The 16,740-nt window shown below is 42.5% G+C and overlaps 1 protein-coding gene across 1 annotated transcript in view; it reads left to right on the forward strand.

Moving 5' to 3' along the window:
* LOC127927550 (FH1/FH2 domain-containing protein 3-like) overlaps nt 1-16,740 on the forward strand; it is a 204,199-nt gene that overhangs the window by 157,510 nt on the left and 29,949 nt on the right. Inside the window, 2 exon segments of the mRNA XM_052514086.1 lie at nt 4,334-4,401; nt 9,333-9,438. Of these exon segments, the coding sequence (XP_052370046.1) occupies nt 4,334-4,401; nt 9,333-9,438 (174 nt within the window).

The raw sequence follows: 16,740 nt of genomic DNA on the forward strand, positions 1-16,740 counted from the left end.
AGGCCATAGATCAACATGACAGAATATATGTTATAATGAGTTCTGTTGTTAGACCATAGATCAACATGACAGAATATATGTTATAATCAGTTCTGTTGTTAGGCCATAGATCAACATGACAGAATATATGTTATAATCAGTTCTGTTGTTAGGCCATAGATCAACATGACAGAATATATGTTATAATCAGTTCTGTTGTTAGGCCATAGATCAACATGACACAATATATGTTATAATCAGTTCTGTTGTTAGGCCATAGATCAACATGACACAATATATGTTATAATGAGTTCTGTTGTTAGGCCATAGATCAACATGACACAATATATGTTATAATCAGTTCTGTTGTTAGGCCATAGATCAACATGACAGAATATATATTATAATGAGTTCTGTTAGGCCGTAGAGCAACATGAAGGAATATATGCTATATTGAGTTCTGTTAGGCCGTAGAGCAATATGACAGAATATATGTTACAATGAGTTCTGTTGTTAGGCCGTAGATCAACATGACAGAATATATGTTATAATGAGTTCTGTTAGGCCGTAGAGCAACATGAAGGAATATATGCTATACTGAGTTCTGTTAGGCCGTAGATCAACATGACAGAATATATGTTATAATGAGTTCTGTTAGGCCGTAGAGCAACATGACAGAATATATGTTATAATGAGTTCTGTTGTTAGGCAGTAGAGCAACATGACAGAATATATGTTATAATGAGTTCTGTTGTTAGGCAGTAGAGCAACATGACAGAATATATGTTATAATACATTCTGTTGTTAGGCAGTAGAGCAACATGACAGAATATATGTTATAATGAGTTCTGTTGTTAGGCCGTAGAGCAACCTGACAGAATATATGTTATAATGAGTTCTGTTGTTAGGCCGTAGAGCAACATGACAGAATATATGTTATAATGAGTTCTGCTAGGCAGTAGAGCAACATGACAGAATATATGTTATAATGAGTTCTGCTAGGCAGTAGAGCAACATGACAGAATAAATGACACCACAGGGCAAAGTGTTACTGATGAGGCTCCTGCCTGCTTCGTTGAAAGGTGTGTGTGTGTGTGTGTGCATGTGTGTGTGTGATCATGCACAGGGGTCACCTGGGCCTCTCTCTTTGGCTTGAAGAAGGAGGGAAGCATAATTATTGAGGTCTTAGTAACAGTGAGAGTGTGAACACAGGGAGCAGAGAGGTCAGAGGTCATTGGAGACCAAATGGATCTGTGTTCATGACAGAGGAAAACATGAGTGAGGAAGAAGAAAGGCAAATGCAAAGAGAGAGAGAAAGAAGGACAGAGAAAATGTATTGAGAGATGTTTGGGAGAGAGACAAAGACTGTCACAGAAAGAAAGGCAGACAGACAGAAATGTAGGAAGATAGAGAGAGAGGTAGAGCTGAAAGAGGGAGAGAGAGAGAGATGGGGGGCTGAGAGAGGTAGAGAGAGGTAGAGATGAGAAAGAGAGGGAAAGGAGAGAGGTAGAGCTGAAGGGGACAGGCAAAGACTGCAGTAGGGTATTGTGTATGTTGCTATCTGCAGCAGTGACAGCTTTTGCTGAGTCAGAGTAGAGACTCTCCAAGCTGCAGCAGCCTGTGTGGTAGTGGTACGGTTTACCTGCAGCACTGCGTCATAGTTGGCTGGAGTCACGCTCTACTGCTCAACACTGCCACCCAATGGTGAGACAAGAAACAACACCTGAGATGCAATGCCATGTTGAAAGATCTCAACACACCCTGACAGGATGAGAAAGCCTAAGAGTTGTTGGAACTAATGCAATGTACCATGAGGCCTCATAACCATACCAACTAGCAACAAATCCCGTTCTTTTGGAAACCCTTTTCACTACAGCATTACACATTGACTGTATGTGTTGGCAAACTGACCTGTGTGATCTGGCTATGGTGCATAAGTCAGTCAGTGTAGTAGTCAGTCACAGTATTATATCATCTCTATGGTAGTAGTGGCTTTGCACATAGGAGACAGATAGAGGCAGTTCTGTCAGCAGGAAAAGTCAAGTGTTTTTTAACTCTTCACAGATGTGCTTCTCTGAACTACAGTCCTCACTGGCACAGAGCAACTAGCCCAGAGCAACTAGCCCAGGGCAACTAGCCCAGAGCAACTAGCCCAGGGCAACTAGCCCAGAGCAACTAACCCAGAGCAACTAGCCCAGGGCAACTAGCCCAGGGCAACAAGCCCAGAGCAACTAGCCCAGGGCAACTAGCCCAGAGCAACTGGCCCAGAGCAACTGGCCCAGAGCAACTAGCCCAGAGCAACTAGCCCAGAGCAACTAGCCCAGAGCAACTAGCCCAGAGCAACTAGCCCAGAGCAACTAGCCCAGAGCAACTGGCCCAGAGCAACTAGCCAAACTATTACTGGACAAGATGTGCATTAATGAAATGTGACCCAATATACTACCCAATATATTAAAGGTTATAGTTCATATACTAAAGGTTATAGTTCATATACCAGAGCAACTAGCCCAGAGCATACTAAAGCCCAGAGCAACTATAGCCCAGAGCATACTAGCCCAGAGTTACTAGCCCAGAGCAACTGGCCCAGAGCAACTAGCTAAACTATTACTGTTTGCAGGGTTTCACTTCACACATGCAGGGTTTCACAGGTAGCTTAGTGGCATCATTTGACTAGTTATCACGAAATGTTGCAAGATCAGGGTTTCCCATGATGACAAGGTAAAAATGTGACCCAGGGTTTAGCATGCAGGGTTTCATATTAATGCAGGGTTTCATAGTGCAGGGTTTCACTAAAGGTTATAGTTTCATATACTATGCAGGTTATAGTTCATATACTAGGCTTATAGTTCATATACTAAGGGTTATAGTCACACATGCATATACTATAGGTTTCAGTTCATATGCAGGGTTTATAGTTCAGGGTTTCATACAAATGCAGGGTTATAGTTCATATACAGGGTTTCAAACAGGGTTTTCACACATAGGGTTTCATATCTGGGGATGCAAGAGGGTCACAAATGCAGGGTTTCATCACACTGCAGGGTTTCACTCAAATGTTTCACTCACAAATGCAGGGTTTCACCACATGCAATATGCAGGGTTTCACTCAAATGCAGGGTTTCACTCACACACAGGGTTTCACCACACATGCAGGGTTTCACTCACAAATGCAGGGTTTCACTCACAAATGCAGGGTTTCACTCACACATGCAGGGTTTCACTCACAATGCAGGGTTTCACTCACAAATGCAGGGTTTCACTCACACATGCAGGGTTTCACTCACAAATGCAGGGTTTCACAAATGCAGGGTTTCACTACACACATGCAGGGTTTCACTCACACATGCAGGGTTTCACTCACACATGCAGGGTTTTCACACATGCAGGGTTTCACACAAATGCAGGGTTTCACTCACACATGCAGGGTTTCACAAATGCAGGGTTTCACTCACACATGCAGGGTTTCACTCACACATGCAGGGTTTCACTCACAAATGCAGGGTTTCACTCACACATGCAGGGTTTCACTCACACATGCAGGGTTTCACTCACAAATGCAGGGTTTCACTCACACATGCAGGGTTTCACTCACACATGCAGGGTTTCACTCACACATGCAGGGTTTCACTCACAAATGCAGGGTTTCACTCACACATGCAGGGTTTCACTCACACATGCAGGGTTTCACTCACACATGCAGGGTTTCACTCACACATGCAGGGTTTCACTCACACATGCAGGGTTTCACTCACACATGCAGGGTTTCACTCACACATGCAGGGTTTCACTCACAAATGCAGGGTTTCACTCACACATGCAGGGTTTCACTCACAAATGCAGGGTTTCACTCACACATGCAGGGTTTCACTCACACATGCAGGGTTTCACTGACAAATGCAGGGTTTCACTCACACATGCAGGGTTTCACTCACACATGCAGGGTTTCACTCATGCAGGGTTTCATGCAGGGGGTTTCACTCACACATGCAGGGTTTCACTCACACATGCAGGGTTTCACTCACACATGCAGGGTTTCACTCACATGCAGGGTTTCACTCACACATGCAGGGTTTCACTCACACATGCAGGGTTTCACTCACACATGCAGGGTTTCACTCACACATGCAGGGTTTCACTCACACATGCAGGGTTTCACTCACACATGCAGGGTTTCACTCACACATGCAGGGTTTCACTCACACATGCAGGGTTTCACTCACACATGCAGGTTTATCTCTCCAATCATTTGGACAATAAGCCTTTGCTTAGTTAGCTTTTTCCTTGAGTCATTGACATGGAAAAGTACCACAGCTGTGTGTGACTGTAAACTGATCTCTTCTTTCTCTTCTTTTAGAGAAACTCTACAACTCAAATGGACGAGAGCTGAGGAGAGCCCTGTTTTCCCTCAAACAGATCTTTCAGGTAATGTTCCCCTCCCTTTTGTCTTAGCAGCAGCCTGAGAATATCAGATTCATTAATACTGCAGCGATAGTCTACTAATGGCTCTTGTTTATCATTAACTATCACACATTCTCCCATATGACACACACACGTGTATGCACACATTCTCCCATATGACACACACACATGTATGCACATATGCACACATTCTCCCATATGACACACACACACGTGTATGCACATATGCACACATTCTCCCATATGACACACACACGTGTATGCACACATACACGCATGCTTTGTACAGCAAGTGCTCATACAAACATACTTAACACACACACTGTACAGTAATATTTTCCTAGCTATCTGAACAGAGCTGTGCAGTGAGAGAAGACTGCCTCCGTGGCAGCTATGCTGTACTCTGCTGTGCTCAGGTCCATGCTTGGCCAGAGCCCTGCTTCACACACTGGGGCTGGCTGGCCTGGCAGGAATCACTGTGGAGGCGAGAGGGGGAGTGTTAAACATCACTTCAGGAGACCGTTGGAAGGAAAAGTGAGCTACAGATGTTGACAGAGAAATACAGGAATAGATCAGGACGTCTCACTGTGCCTGTGCACACTTGGAATGACTAGGTCAGGTTTGGAGGAAGTGGGTGTTACACACACACACACACACACACACACACACAAGCAACTGCACTCGAGTAACCTCTCCCCTAAAGAGCTTGTATCAATATAGTGCGTCCATGTGTTTGGATGAAGAATCCTGTTAACATGTTGTCTGCTGCAGGTCTATACCTAAATGTTATCAGAAGGTACAGTGTCTCCAGCTCTGTCGTCACAGACTGTGTAATATTTCAGTTCCAGCCCAGCTGTGTGTGTCTGGAACTTTCTCTCTCTGTGTGAGTACACACTTGTTTACACAGTGGTTTCGCCAAATGACTGGGCTCTCCATCATTGATGCATGTAGAAGCTGTCCTGGAAACACTCTGGTGTGTATTCCTATGAGGGAGGAGCGCTCTAAGACTGACCACCCAACAGTACACACACACACACCTCTCCCCCTCACTCCCCACCTGACCACTAGCTCCTAGCCTAGCGTTGCATAGCCCACTCCGAAGCCAGATGAAAACCTCCCTCCTGTACTTAAATGACTGAGCCGTCGACAGGTGTGAGAGCCACAGGTGGTTTTGTCGTCTAGGAGAACAACATAAAGTGCAGGATTTGGCAAGCGGACATGAGGCTCTGCAAATAAAATACTACTGTAACATGTTGAAATATAGGAGACAATCTCAGCAGAAATATCCACATATGACAGGGTCATTCACTATGTATTTCAGGGTTATGATAATACTGTGTTTTTCATTATATTTCATGTCCCAGTATCGAAGCACTGCTACAGTGGTCTTTGTTGTCCTCTTCAATATTGTAAGACCTTTGTCTAGTATTAAGTCAAAAAGACTTGGATAAGCAGTCCGCTAAAACATGCCTTTTCATGGAGCTCTCCCAAGGCCTTTTGATGTTACACAACTGGACAGGCTGCCAATGAAACGTTGTGTGGTGACATCAAAGTGAAAGAAATAGCACTGAGCTCAGATCAGATGGTTCAGCATAAAGAAATAGCACTGAGCTCAGATCAGATGGTTCAGCATAAAGAAATAGCACTGAGCTCAGATCAGTTGGTTCAGCATAAAGAAATAGCACTGAGCTCAGATCAGATGGTTCAGCATAAAGAAATAGCACTGAGCTCAGATCAGTTGGTTCAGCATAAAGAAATAGCACTGAGCTCAGATCAGATGGTTCAGCATAAAGAAATAGCTCTGAGCTTAGATCAGTTGGCTCAGTATAAAGAAATAGCTCTGAGCTTAGATCAGTTGGCTCAGTATAAAGAAATAGCACTGAGCTCAGATCAGTTGGTTCAGTATAAAGAAATAGCACTGAGCTCAGATCAGTTGGTTCACCATAAAGAAATAGCACTGAGCTCAGATCAGATGGTTCAGTATAAAGAAATAGCACTGAGCTCAGATCAGTTGGTTCAGTATAAAGAAATAGCACTGAGCTCAGATCAGATGGTTCAGTATAAAGAAATAGCACTGAGCTCAGATCAGATGGTTCAGTATAAAGAAATAGCACTGAGCTCAGATCAGTTGGTTCAGTATAAAGAAATAGCACTGAGCTCAGATCAGTTGGTTCAGTATAAAGTGCTCTCCCAGTAGGTGGTTGGCTACATGCTAACTCTACAGTCTCCATCCCAAATAGCACCCTGTTCCCTTTATAGTGCACTACTTTTGACCAGGACCTCATAGGACTATAGTCAAAAGTAGTGCCCTACATAGGGAATATGGTGCCATTTAGGACTGAAGCCAGCTGGGAGCCTGTTGTTCAGAAATACATTCATCCAATTGGATCAATTAGATTAGAGCTAATCGTGTTATAGTAAGGTTATAGCCACAGAGTTGAAGGTTATTCAACAGGGCCCCATGCATCTTGTGTGTAATAAGGCACCCCTGATCTAGTAATTACAGGGGTTCTCCAGCCATAGTTCCCTAGACACATTGTCTACATTGAATTTCACTCCTGATCTAGTAATTAAAGGGGTTCTCCAGCCATAGTTCCCTAGACACATTGTCTACATTGAATTTCACTCCTGATCTAGTAATTAAAGGGGTTCTCCAGCCATAGTTCCCTAGACACATTGTCTACATTGAATTTCACTCCTGATCTAGTAATTAAAGGGGTTCTCCAGCCATAGTTCCCTAGACACATTGTCTACATTGAATTTCACTCCTGATCTAGTAATTAAAGGGGTTCTCCAGCCATAGTTCCCTAGACACATTGTCTACATTGAATTTCACCCCTGATCTAGTAATTAAAGGGGTTCTCCAGCCATAGTTCCCTAGACACATTGTCTACATTGAATTTCACTCCTGATCTAGTAATTGAAGGGGTTCTCCAGCCATAGTTCCCTAGACACATTGTCTACATTGAATTTCACCCCTGATCTAGTAATTAAAGGGGTTCTCCAGCCATAGTTCCCTAGACACATTGTCTACATTGAATTTCACTCCTGATCTAGTAATTAAAGGGGTTCTCCAGCCATAGTTCCCTAGACACATTGTCTACATTGAATTTCACCCCTGATCTAGTAATTAAAGGGGTTCTCCAGCCATAGTTCCCTAGACACATTGTCTACATTGAATTTCACTCCTGATCTAGTAATTAAAGGGGTTCTCCAGCCATAGTTCCCTAGACACATTGTCTACATTGAATTTCACCCCTGATCTAGTAATTAAAGGGGTTCTCCAGCCATAGTTCCCTAGACACATTGTCTACATTGAATTTCACCCTGATCTAGTAATTAAAGGGGTTCTCCAGCCATAGTTCCCTAGACACATTGTCTACATTGAATTTCACTCCTGATCTAGTAATTACAGGGGTTCTCCAGCCATAGTTCCCTAGACACATTGTCTACATTGAATTTCACTCCTGAGGAGTATTTTCCTTCCCAGTATCCACTGGGCCTAATACACAAGGTTAAAACAAGTTCCTTCCTGTTGTAATATTATGTTCAGAAGGCATTTTGATGTCTGGTGTCCTGATCCCGGTGTGTACGTAGCCTACAGTAACCATCTCTCCTATCATACCCGACAGCAGGGTTTCACAGATAGGTCCCGAGGCCCCTATGGGTGCACGTTTAGGTTTGTGCCCTAACACTAACCAACTCATCATCAAGCTTGGATTACTTCAATCAGCTGTGTTGTGCTAGTAGGAAAACCAAAATGTGCTCCCAGGAGGTGGGTGGGGGGGGGCAAGACAGAGTTCAGGAAACACTTCCCTTTATTTAACTAGGCAAGTGAGTTAAGAACAAATTCTTATTTACAATGATGGCCTACCACGGCCTAACCTGGACAACACTGGGTCAACTGTGCATCGCCCTATGGGACTCCCAAGTACGGCCAGTTGTGATACAGCCTGGAATCGAACCAGTGTGTCTATAGTGATGCCTCTAGCACTGAGATGCAGTGCCTTAGACCGCTGCGCCACTCAGGAGCCCAAGGCTGCTATTTCACAGCTAAGACTCAACAACTATGATGTAATGAATTTGTTTGGTGTGAACCCAGAGTTTCCCCATCACTTTAGCCAGGATCTAAGATGGACGGGGTTGTGGTCGGGGTCAGTAATACCAAATCAGCAATGAGAAGGGTGCTCACTCACTCACTCACCCTCGGAGTGGTACATTCGTGTCTAACCATTCATTAAACGAGGACAGCAATGCTCTTAGCACCTCTCTGTCACTAATTGGATGAGCTCTTTCTGTTAGCCGACAACAGGCACTTAGCAACCGATGTTTAAGGCAACTACAAAATACAGGGTTGCCATGAGAACAGGAAATGAGGTGCTTGGAGCATGATGGGTAATTTGTCCCTGGTGAAAGTAACGCACAACATACTTAGTCTTACTTGCTGTCATGGAAATATGTGTTGTCAAGGATACCATAAATCTCTTTAATGAAATGTAATGCTTGTATTTCCATACAGTGTGTAGTAAATGAATGTTACTGCAAACAATAATAAATAATGCCCATACTTGGCAAAGTTTAAAGGTCATTATTATACTGTAGATAAAAACATGAAACCTACAAGGGCTCTTAAATGTCGTTCAAGGTTTTTATAGATTTGTGGCATCAAAAAAACACTCTCATATAACTTCCTAATCCTTGTCCCATTATGCTAAATCATACATAGATGTCCCATTATGCTAAATCATACATACATGTCCCGAATGCTGCCCTATTCCCTATATAGTGCACCACTATTGCGCTAAAATAGGGAATAGGGTGCTATTTAGGACTTATCCATAGAATCACTGCTCCTCATAGCACATGACCAATCTCTAGTCGTCTGTATGATGTGTGAGAGTCAGGCATAAACTGCTCGTCTCTCTGTTCCTCAGGATGACAAGGACCTGGTCCATGAGTTTGTGGTGTCTGAAGGACTGACATGTCTAATCAAGGTCGGAGCTGAAGCAGACCAGAACTACCAGAATTACATCCTCAGGGGTATGTACAGACCAGTAGTAACTCACACACACACACACACACACACACACACACACACACACACACACACACACACACACACACACACACACACACACACACACACACACACACACACACACACACACACACACACACACACAGCTCTGTCTCCTCTCCCGGTCCCCAACCCCTCTCTGTACAACACATGAGTACATGGCAATCGAAAAATCTATTTCTTGTATTGTCACATATACCAGATACTGTAGGTGCAGTGAAATGTGTTGTTTTAAAGGGTCAGCCAAAGTAGTATGGTGGCCTGGGAGAAAATTAGGGTTAAGTGCCTTGCTCAACGATGGTGTCAATCAGAGATGGTATCAATCAGGGATCGTATCAATCAAAGGTGGTATCAATCAGGGATAGTATCAATCAGGGTTAGTATCAATCAGAGATGGTATCAATCAGAGATGGTATCAATCAGGGATCATATCTATCAGAGATGGTATCAATCAGGGATAGTATCAATCAGGGTTAGTATCAATCAGAGATGGTATCAATCAGAGATGGTATCAATCAGGGATCATATCTATCAGAGATGGTATCAACCAGGGATGGTATCAATCAGGGATAGTATCAATCAGAGATGGTATCAATCAGAGATGACATCAATCAGAGATGGTATCAATCAGGGATGGTATCAATCAGGGATAGTATCAATCAGAGATGGTATCAATCAGAGATGACATCAATCAGAGATGGTATCAATCAGGGATGGTATCAATCAGAGATGACATCAATCAGGGATAGTATCAATCAGGGTTAGTATCAATCAGAGATGACATCAATCAGAGATGGTATCAATCAGAGATATTATCAATCAGAGATGGTATCAATCAGGGATAGTATCAATCAGAGATGGTATCAATCAGGGATAGTATCAATCAGGGTTAGTATCAATCAGAGATGGTATCAATCAGAGATGACATCAATCAGAGATGGTATCAATCAGGGTTAGTATCAATCAGAGATAGTATCAATCAGAGATGGTATCAATCAGAGATGGTATCAATCAGAGATGGTATCAATCAGGGTTAGTATCAATCAGAGATGGTATCAATCAGAGATAGTATCAATCAGAGATGGTATCAATCAGGATAGTATCAATCAGAGATGGTATCAATCAGAGATATTATCAATCAGAGATGGTATCAATCAGGGATAGTATCAATCAGAGATGGTATCAATCAGGGATAGTATCAATCAGAGATGGTATCAATCAGAGATGGTATCAATCAGGGTTAGTATCAATCAGAGATGGTATCAATCAGGGATAGTATCAATCAGAGATGGTATCAATCAGAGATGGTATCAATCAGGGATGGTATCAATCAGAGATGACATCAATCAGAGATGGTATCAATCAGGGTTAGTATCAATCAGAGATGGTATCAATCTGTCCCTCAGGGTTAGTATCAATCAGAGATGGTATCAATCAGGGATAGTATCAATCAGATGGTATCAATCAGGATGACATCAATCAGAGATGGTATCAATCAGAGATAGTATCAATCAGAGATGACATCAATCAGAGATGGTATCAATCAGAGATGACATCAATCAGAGATGGTATCAATCAGGGTTAGTATCAATCAGAGATGGTATCAATCAGAGATGGTATCAATCAGGGATGGTATCAATCAGAGATTGTATCAATCAGGGTTAGTATCAATCAGAGATGGTATCAATCAGAGATGACATCAATCAGAGATGGTATCAATCAGGGATGGTATCAATCAGAGATGACATCAATCAGAGATGGTATCAATCAGGGTTAGTATCAATCAGAGATGGTATCAATCAGGGATAGTATCAATCAGAGATGGTATCAATCAGAGATGACATCAATCAGAGATGGTATCAATCAGAGATAGTATCAATCAGAGATGACATCAATCAGAGATGGTATCAATCAGAGATGACATCAATCAGAGATGGTATCAATCAGAGATGACATCAATCAGAGATGGTATCAATCAGAGATGGTATCAATCAGGGATGGTATCAATCAGAGATGACATCAATCAGAGATGTATCAATCAGGGTTAGTATCAATCAGAGATGGTATCAATCAGGGATAGTATCAATCAGAGATGGTATCAATCAGAGATGACATCAATCAGAGATGGTATCAATCAGAGATAGTATCAATCAGAGATGACATCAATCAGAGATGGTATCAATCAGAGATGACATCAATCAGAGATGGTATCAATCAGAGATGGTATCAATCAGAGATAGTATCAATCAGAGATGGTATCAATCAGAGATGGTATCAATCAGGGATAGTATCAATCAGACATGGTATCAATCAGGGATTGTATCAATCAGAGATAGTATCAATCAGAGATAGTATCAATCAGGGATAGTATCAATCAGAGATGGTATCAATCAGAGATGGTATCAATCAGAGATAGTATCAATCAGAGATGACATCAATCAGGGATAGTATCAATCAGGGATAGTATCAATCAGAGATGGTATCAATCAGAGATAGTATCAATCAGAGATGACATCAATCAGGGATAGTATCAATCAGGGATAGGTATCAATCAGGGATAGTATCAATCAGAGATAGTATCAATCAGAGATGGTATCAATCAGAGATGGTATCAATCAGAGATAGTATCAATCAGAGATGACATCAATCAGGATAGTATCAATCAGGGATAGTATCAATCAGAGATGGTATCAATCAGGGATGACATCAATCAGAGATGGTATCAATCAGAGATGACATCAATCAGAGATGGTATCAATCAGAGATGGTATCAATCAGAGATGATGGTATCAATCAGATGGTATCAATCAGTGATGGTATCAATCAGAGATGGTATCAATCAGAGATGGTATCAATCAGAGATGGTATCAATCAGAGATGACATCAATCAGAGATGGTATCAATCAGAGACATCAATCAGAGATGGATATCAATCAGAGATGACATCAATCAGAGATGGTATCAATCAGAGATGGTATTGAGTATCAATCAGAGATGGTATCAATCAGAGGATCAGAGATCAATCAGTATCAAGATGGTATCAATCAGAGATGGTATCAATCAGGGATAGTATCAATCAGAGATGGTATCAATCAGATGACATCAATCAGAGATGGTATCAATCAGGGATGGTATCAATCAGAGATGACATCAATCAGAGATGGTATCAATCAGGGTTAGTATCAATCAGAGATGGTATCAATCAGGGATAGTATCAATCAGAGATGGTATCAATCAGAGATGACATCAATCAGAGATGGTATCAATCAGAGATAGTATCAATCAGAGATGACATCAATCAGAGATGGTATCAATCAGGGATGACATCAATCAGAGATGGTATCAATCAGAGATGTATCAATCAGAGATGGTATCAATCAGAGATGGTATCAATCAGGGATGGTATCAATCAGAGATGACATCAATCAGAGATGGTATCAATCAGGGTAGTATCAATCAGAGATGGTATCAATCAGGGATAGTATCAATCAGAGATGGTATCAATCAGAGATGACATCAATCAGAGATGGTATCAATCAGAGATAGTATCAATCAGAGATGACATCAATCAGAGATGGTATCAATCAGAGATGGTATCAATCAGAGATAGTATCAATCAGAGATGGTATCAATCAGAGATGGTATCAATCAGGGATAGTATCAATCAGACATGGTATCAATCAGGGATTGTATCAATCAGAGATAGTATCAATCAGAGATAGTATCAATCAGGGATAGTATCAATCAGAGATGGTATCAATCAGGGATGACATCAATCAGAGATGGTATCAATCAGAGATGGTATCAATCAGAGATAGTATCAATCAGAGATGACATCAATCAGGGATAGTATCAATCAGGGATAGTATCAATCAGAGATGGTATCAATCAGAGATAGTATCAATCAGAGATGACATCAATCAGGGATAGTATCAATCAGGGATAGTATCAATCAGACATGGTATCAATCAGGGATAGTATCAATCAGAGATAGTATCAATCAGAGATGGTATCAATCAGAGATGGTATCAATCAGAGATAGTATCAATCAGAGATGACATCAATCAGGGATAGTATCAATCAGGGATAGTATCAATCAGAGATGGTATCAATCAGGGATGACATCAATCAGAGATGGTATCAATCAGAGATGACATCAATCAGAGATGGTATCAATCAGAGATGGTATCAACCAGAGATGGTATCAATCAGATGGTATCAATCAGTGATGGTATCAATCAGAGATGGTATCAACCAGAGATGGTATCAACCAGTGATGGTATCAATCAGAGATGGTATCAATCAGAGATGACATCAATCAGAGATGGTATTAATCAGGGATCGTATCAACCAGAGATGGTATCAACCAGTGATGGTATCAATCAGAGAAGGTATCAATCAGAGATGGTATCAATCAGTGATGGTATCAATCAGAGATGGTATCAACCAGAGATGGTATCAACCAGTGATGGTATCAATCAGAGATGGTATCAACCAGAGATGGTATCAACCAGTGATGGTATCAATCAGAGATGGTATCAACCAGAGATGGTATCAATCAGATGGTATCAATCAATCAAAACATTGACACTTTGGGTTAGGCCAGTCGTGTTTACATTCTCCATTTAAATTAATGGTTTGGCTTGGTGGTGTCACACACACACACACACACACACACACACACACACACACACACACACACACACACACACACACACACACACACACACACACACACACACACACACACACACACACACACACAGGACATTAGACCAATAAGGCCTCTGGTTATTAATGTATCTGTCTGTGGAGGTCAAAGGTTGACCATGTTAAAGTGTGTGTGTGTGTGTGTGTGTGTGTGTGTGTGTGTGTGTGTGTGTGTGTGTGTGTGTGTGTGTGTGTGTGTGTGTGTGTGTGTGTGTGTGTGTGTGTGTGTGTGTGGCATTGAGGTCTAGCTGTGTTTAGAGGTTAGGTAGTGATGGTAGGGGGACTGGGAGGGGTCAACACACCCACCTACAAGGTCACAGCTATTATTTAACAGGCGGATCTGTTGCTACGGGGCAGGTCACACATGCTTAAGCGCCCAATAAAAGTCCTGGCAGGATGTTGCAGTTCATAAAACTAATTTCCCTCCCTCTCTCTCTCTCTCTCTCTCTCTCTCTCTCTCTCTCTCTCTCTCTCTCTCTCTCTCTCTCTCTCTCTCTCTCTCTCTGTCTTGCTCTCTCTCTCTCTCTCTCTCTCTCTCTCTCTCTCTCTCTCTCTCTCTCTCTCTCTCTCTCTCTCTCTCTCTCTCTCTCTCTCTCTCTCTCTCTGTCTTGCTCTCTCTCTCTCTCTCTCTCTCTCTCTCTCTGTCTCTCTCTCTCTCTCTCTCTCTCTCTCTCTCTCTCTCTCTCTCTGTCTTGCTCTCTCTCTCTCTCTCTCTCTCTCTCTCTCTCTCTCTCTCTCTCTCTCTCTCTCTCTCTCTCTCTCTCTCTCTCTCTCTCTCTCTCTCTCTCTCTCTCTCTCTCTCTCTCTCTCTCTCTCTCTCTCTCTCACTCTCCTTCTTCAGCCTCTCTCTTTGGAATAAAATATGTTTTGTAGCTTTATTGAGAATTAAGTCAGGGAGACTTTATTAATGACTTTGGGCAGTGATACAGGCTTGGAACTGAAACGATGTCTGAAGAAGACTGATGCTTCAATACATTTTGGGTTACACAGCCCAGACACCTCTTTGACTTTGCTATTCATTTATTACATTTAGCTTCAACAAGAGCCATATCTCATAGTGAAACAACACCGTAAACGACCTTCATTAGCTGGTATGGTTCACATGTTATGCCTAAATCACATCATGGTCTCCACATGTTGATTCAATGAAGTTGAACATTATCCAACGTGTTTCCTCTGTCTGTTGGACTTGTTACTTCCTGACCTGTTTGAATCAGAATAAATCAAAGGGGTCAGAGAGGATGACTGTGACACAACACTGATATAACCCTTCTGGACGGGCTGTCAATGTGGCCTACAACCCCTCATTGACCTCATTGTATGGTTAGGGATTTGACCTCTAACCCCAGCATCTCCCTTTTTAACTTGTTGCCTCTCAATGTACAAACAAGCCACAGAGAGAGGGGGATAAGAGATAGAGGTGCTGAGAAAGAGAGAGGGGGATAAGAGATAGAGGTGCTGAGAAAGAGAGAGGAGGAGAGAGAGGGAGAGAAAGGAAAATAGAGAGGGGTGAGAAAGAGAGAGACAGCAAGCAAAGAGAGAGGGGAAAAGAGGGAGAGAAAGGAAGAGAGAGGGGTGAGAGAGAGAGAGAGAGAGAGAGAGAGAGAGACAAGGAAAAGGAGACGGGAGAGAGAGAGGGGTGAGAGAGGTATGGAAAGAGAGAGGGGTAGCGAGGAAGAGAGGCAGGGAAAGAGAGCGGGGTGAGAGAGAGGAAATGAAAGAGAGAGAGAAGACAAGGCTCTTAGGAACCTAAAAGTCCACCACATAAAATAGCTGTAGATGTCACTCTACTCTGAGTTAGGAGCCACTTCATAAAGTGACCCCTCCTTTCCCCTCTCCTCTGTATTCCTTTTCTTTCTCCACCAGTCTGTTGAGGACTTCTAATAGAATGTGAGTAGAGTCCAGGAGGTTTGTCTCCTTTCTCCACCACTCTGTTGAGGACTTCTAATAGAATGTGGGTGGAGTCCAGGAGGTTTGTTTCCTTTCTCCACCACTCTGTTGAGGACTTCTAATAGAATGTGGGTGGAGTCCAGGAGGTTTGTCTCCTTTCTCCACCACTCTGTTGAGGACTTCTAATAGAATGTGGGTGGAGTCCAGGAGGTGTGTCTCCTTTCTCCACTACTCTGTTGAGGACTTCTAATAGAATGTGGGTGGAGTCCAGGAGGTTTGTCTCCTTTCTCCACCACTCTGTTGAGGACTTCTAATAGAATGTGGGTGGAGTCCAGGAGGTTTGTCTCCTTTCTCCACCACTCTGTTGAGGACTTCTAATAGAATGTGGGTGGAGTTTCTCTTTTTCTCCGGGGTTCTGTTGATTTCTTCATCTATTTATTTATCCCTTAATCTGTAGGTGCCCGACCTGTCCTTCTTTTCCCACGTCTTCCCTTGTTACCATGACAACCATGTACTATTGCTTGCCCGATCCCAAAAGCCCCTTTAACCTGGTTCAACTCCTGACCTATTTTCTCATGACCAACTGAGGAAATGTAGTGTGTAGATCATTCTCCAGTGTACATCTCTCTCTCTCTCTCTCTCTCTCTCTCTCTCTCTCTCTCACA

Source organism: Oncorhynchus keta, unplaced genomic scaffold (assembly GCF_023373465.1).
Source record: "Oncorhynchus keta strain PuntledgeMale-10-30-2019 unplaced genomic scaffold, Oket_V2 Un_scaffold_1526_pilon_pilon, whole genome shotgun sequence".
Classification (NCBI taxonomy): domain Eukaryota; kingdom Metazoa; phylum Chordata; class Actinopteri; order Salmoniformes; family Salmonidae; genus Oncorhynchus; species Oncorhynchus keta.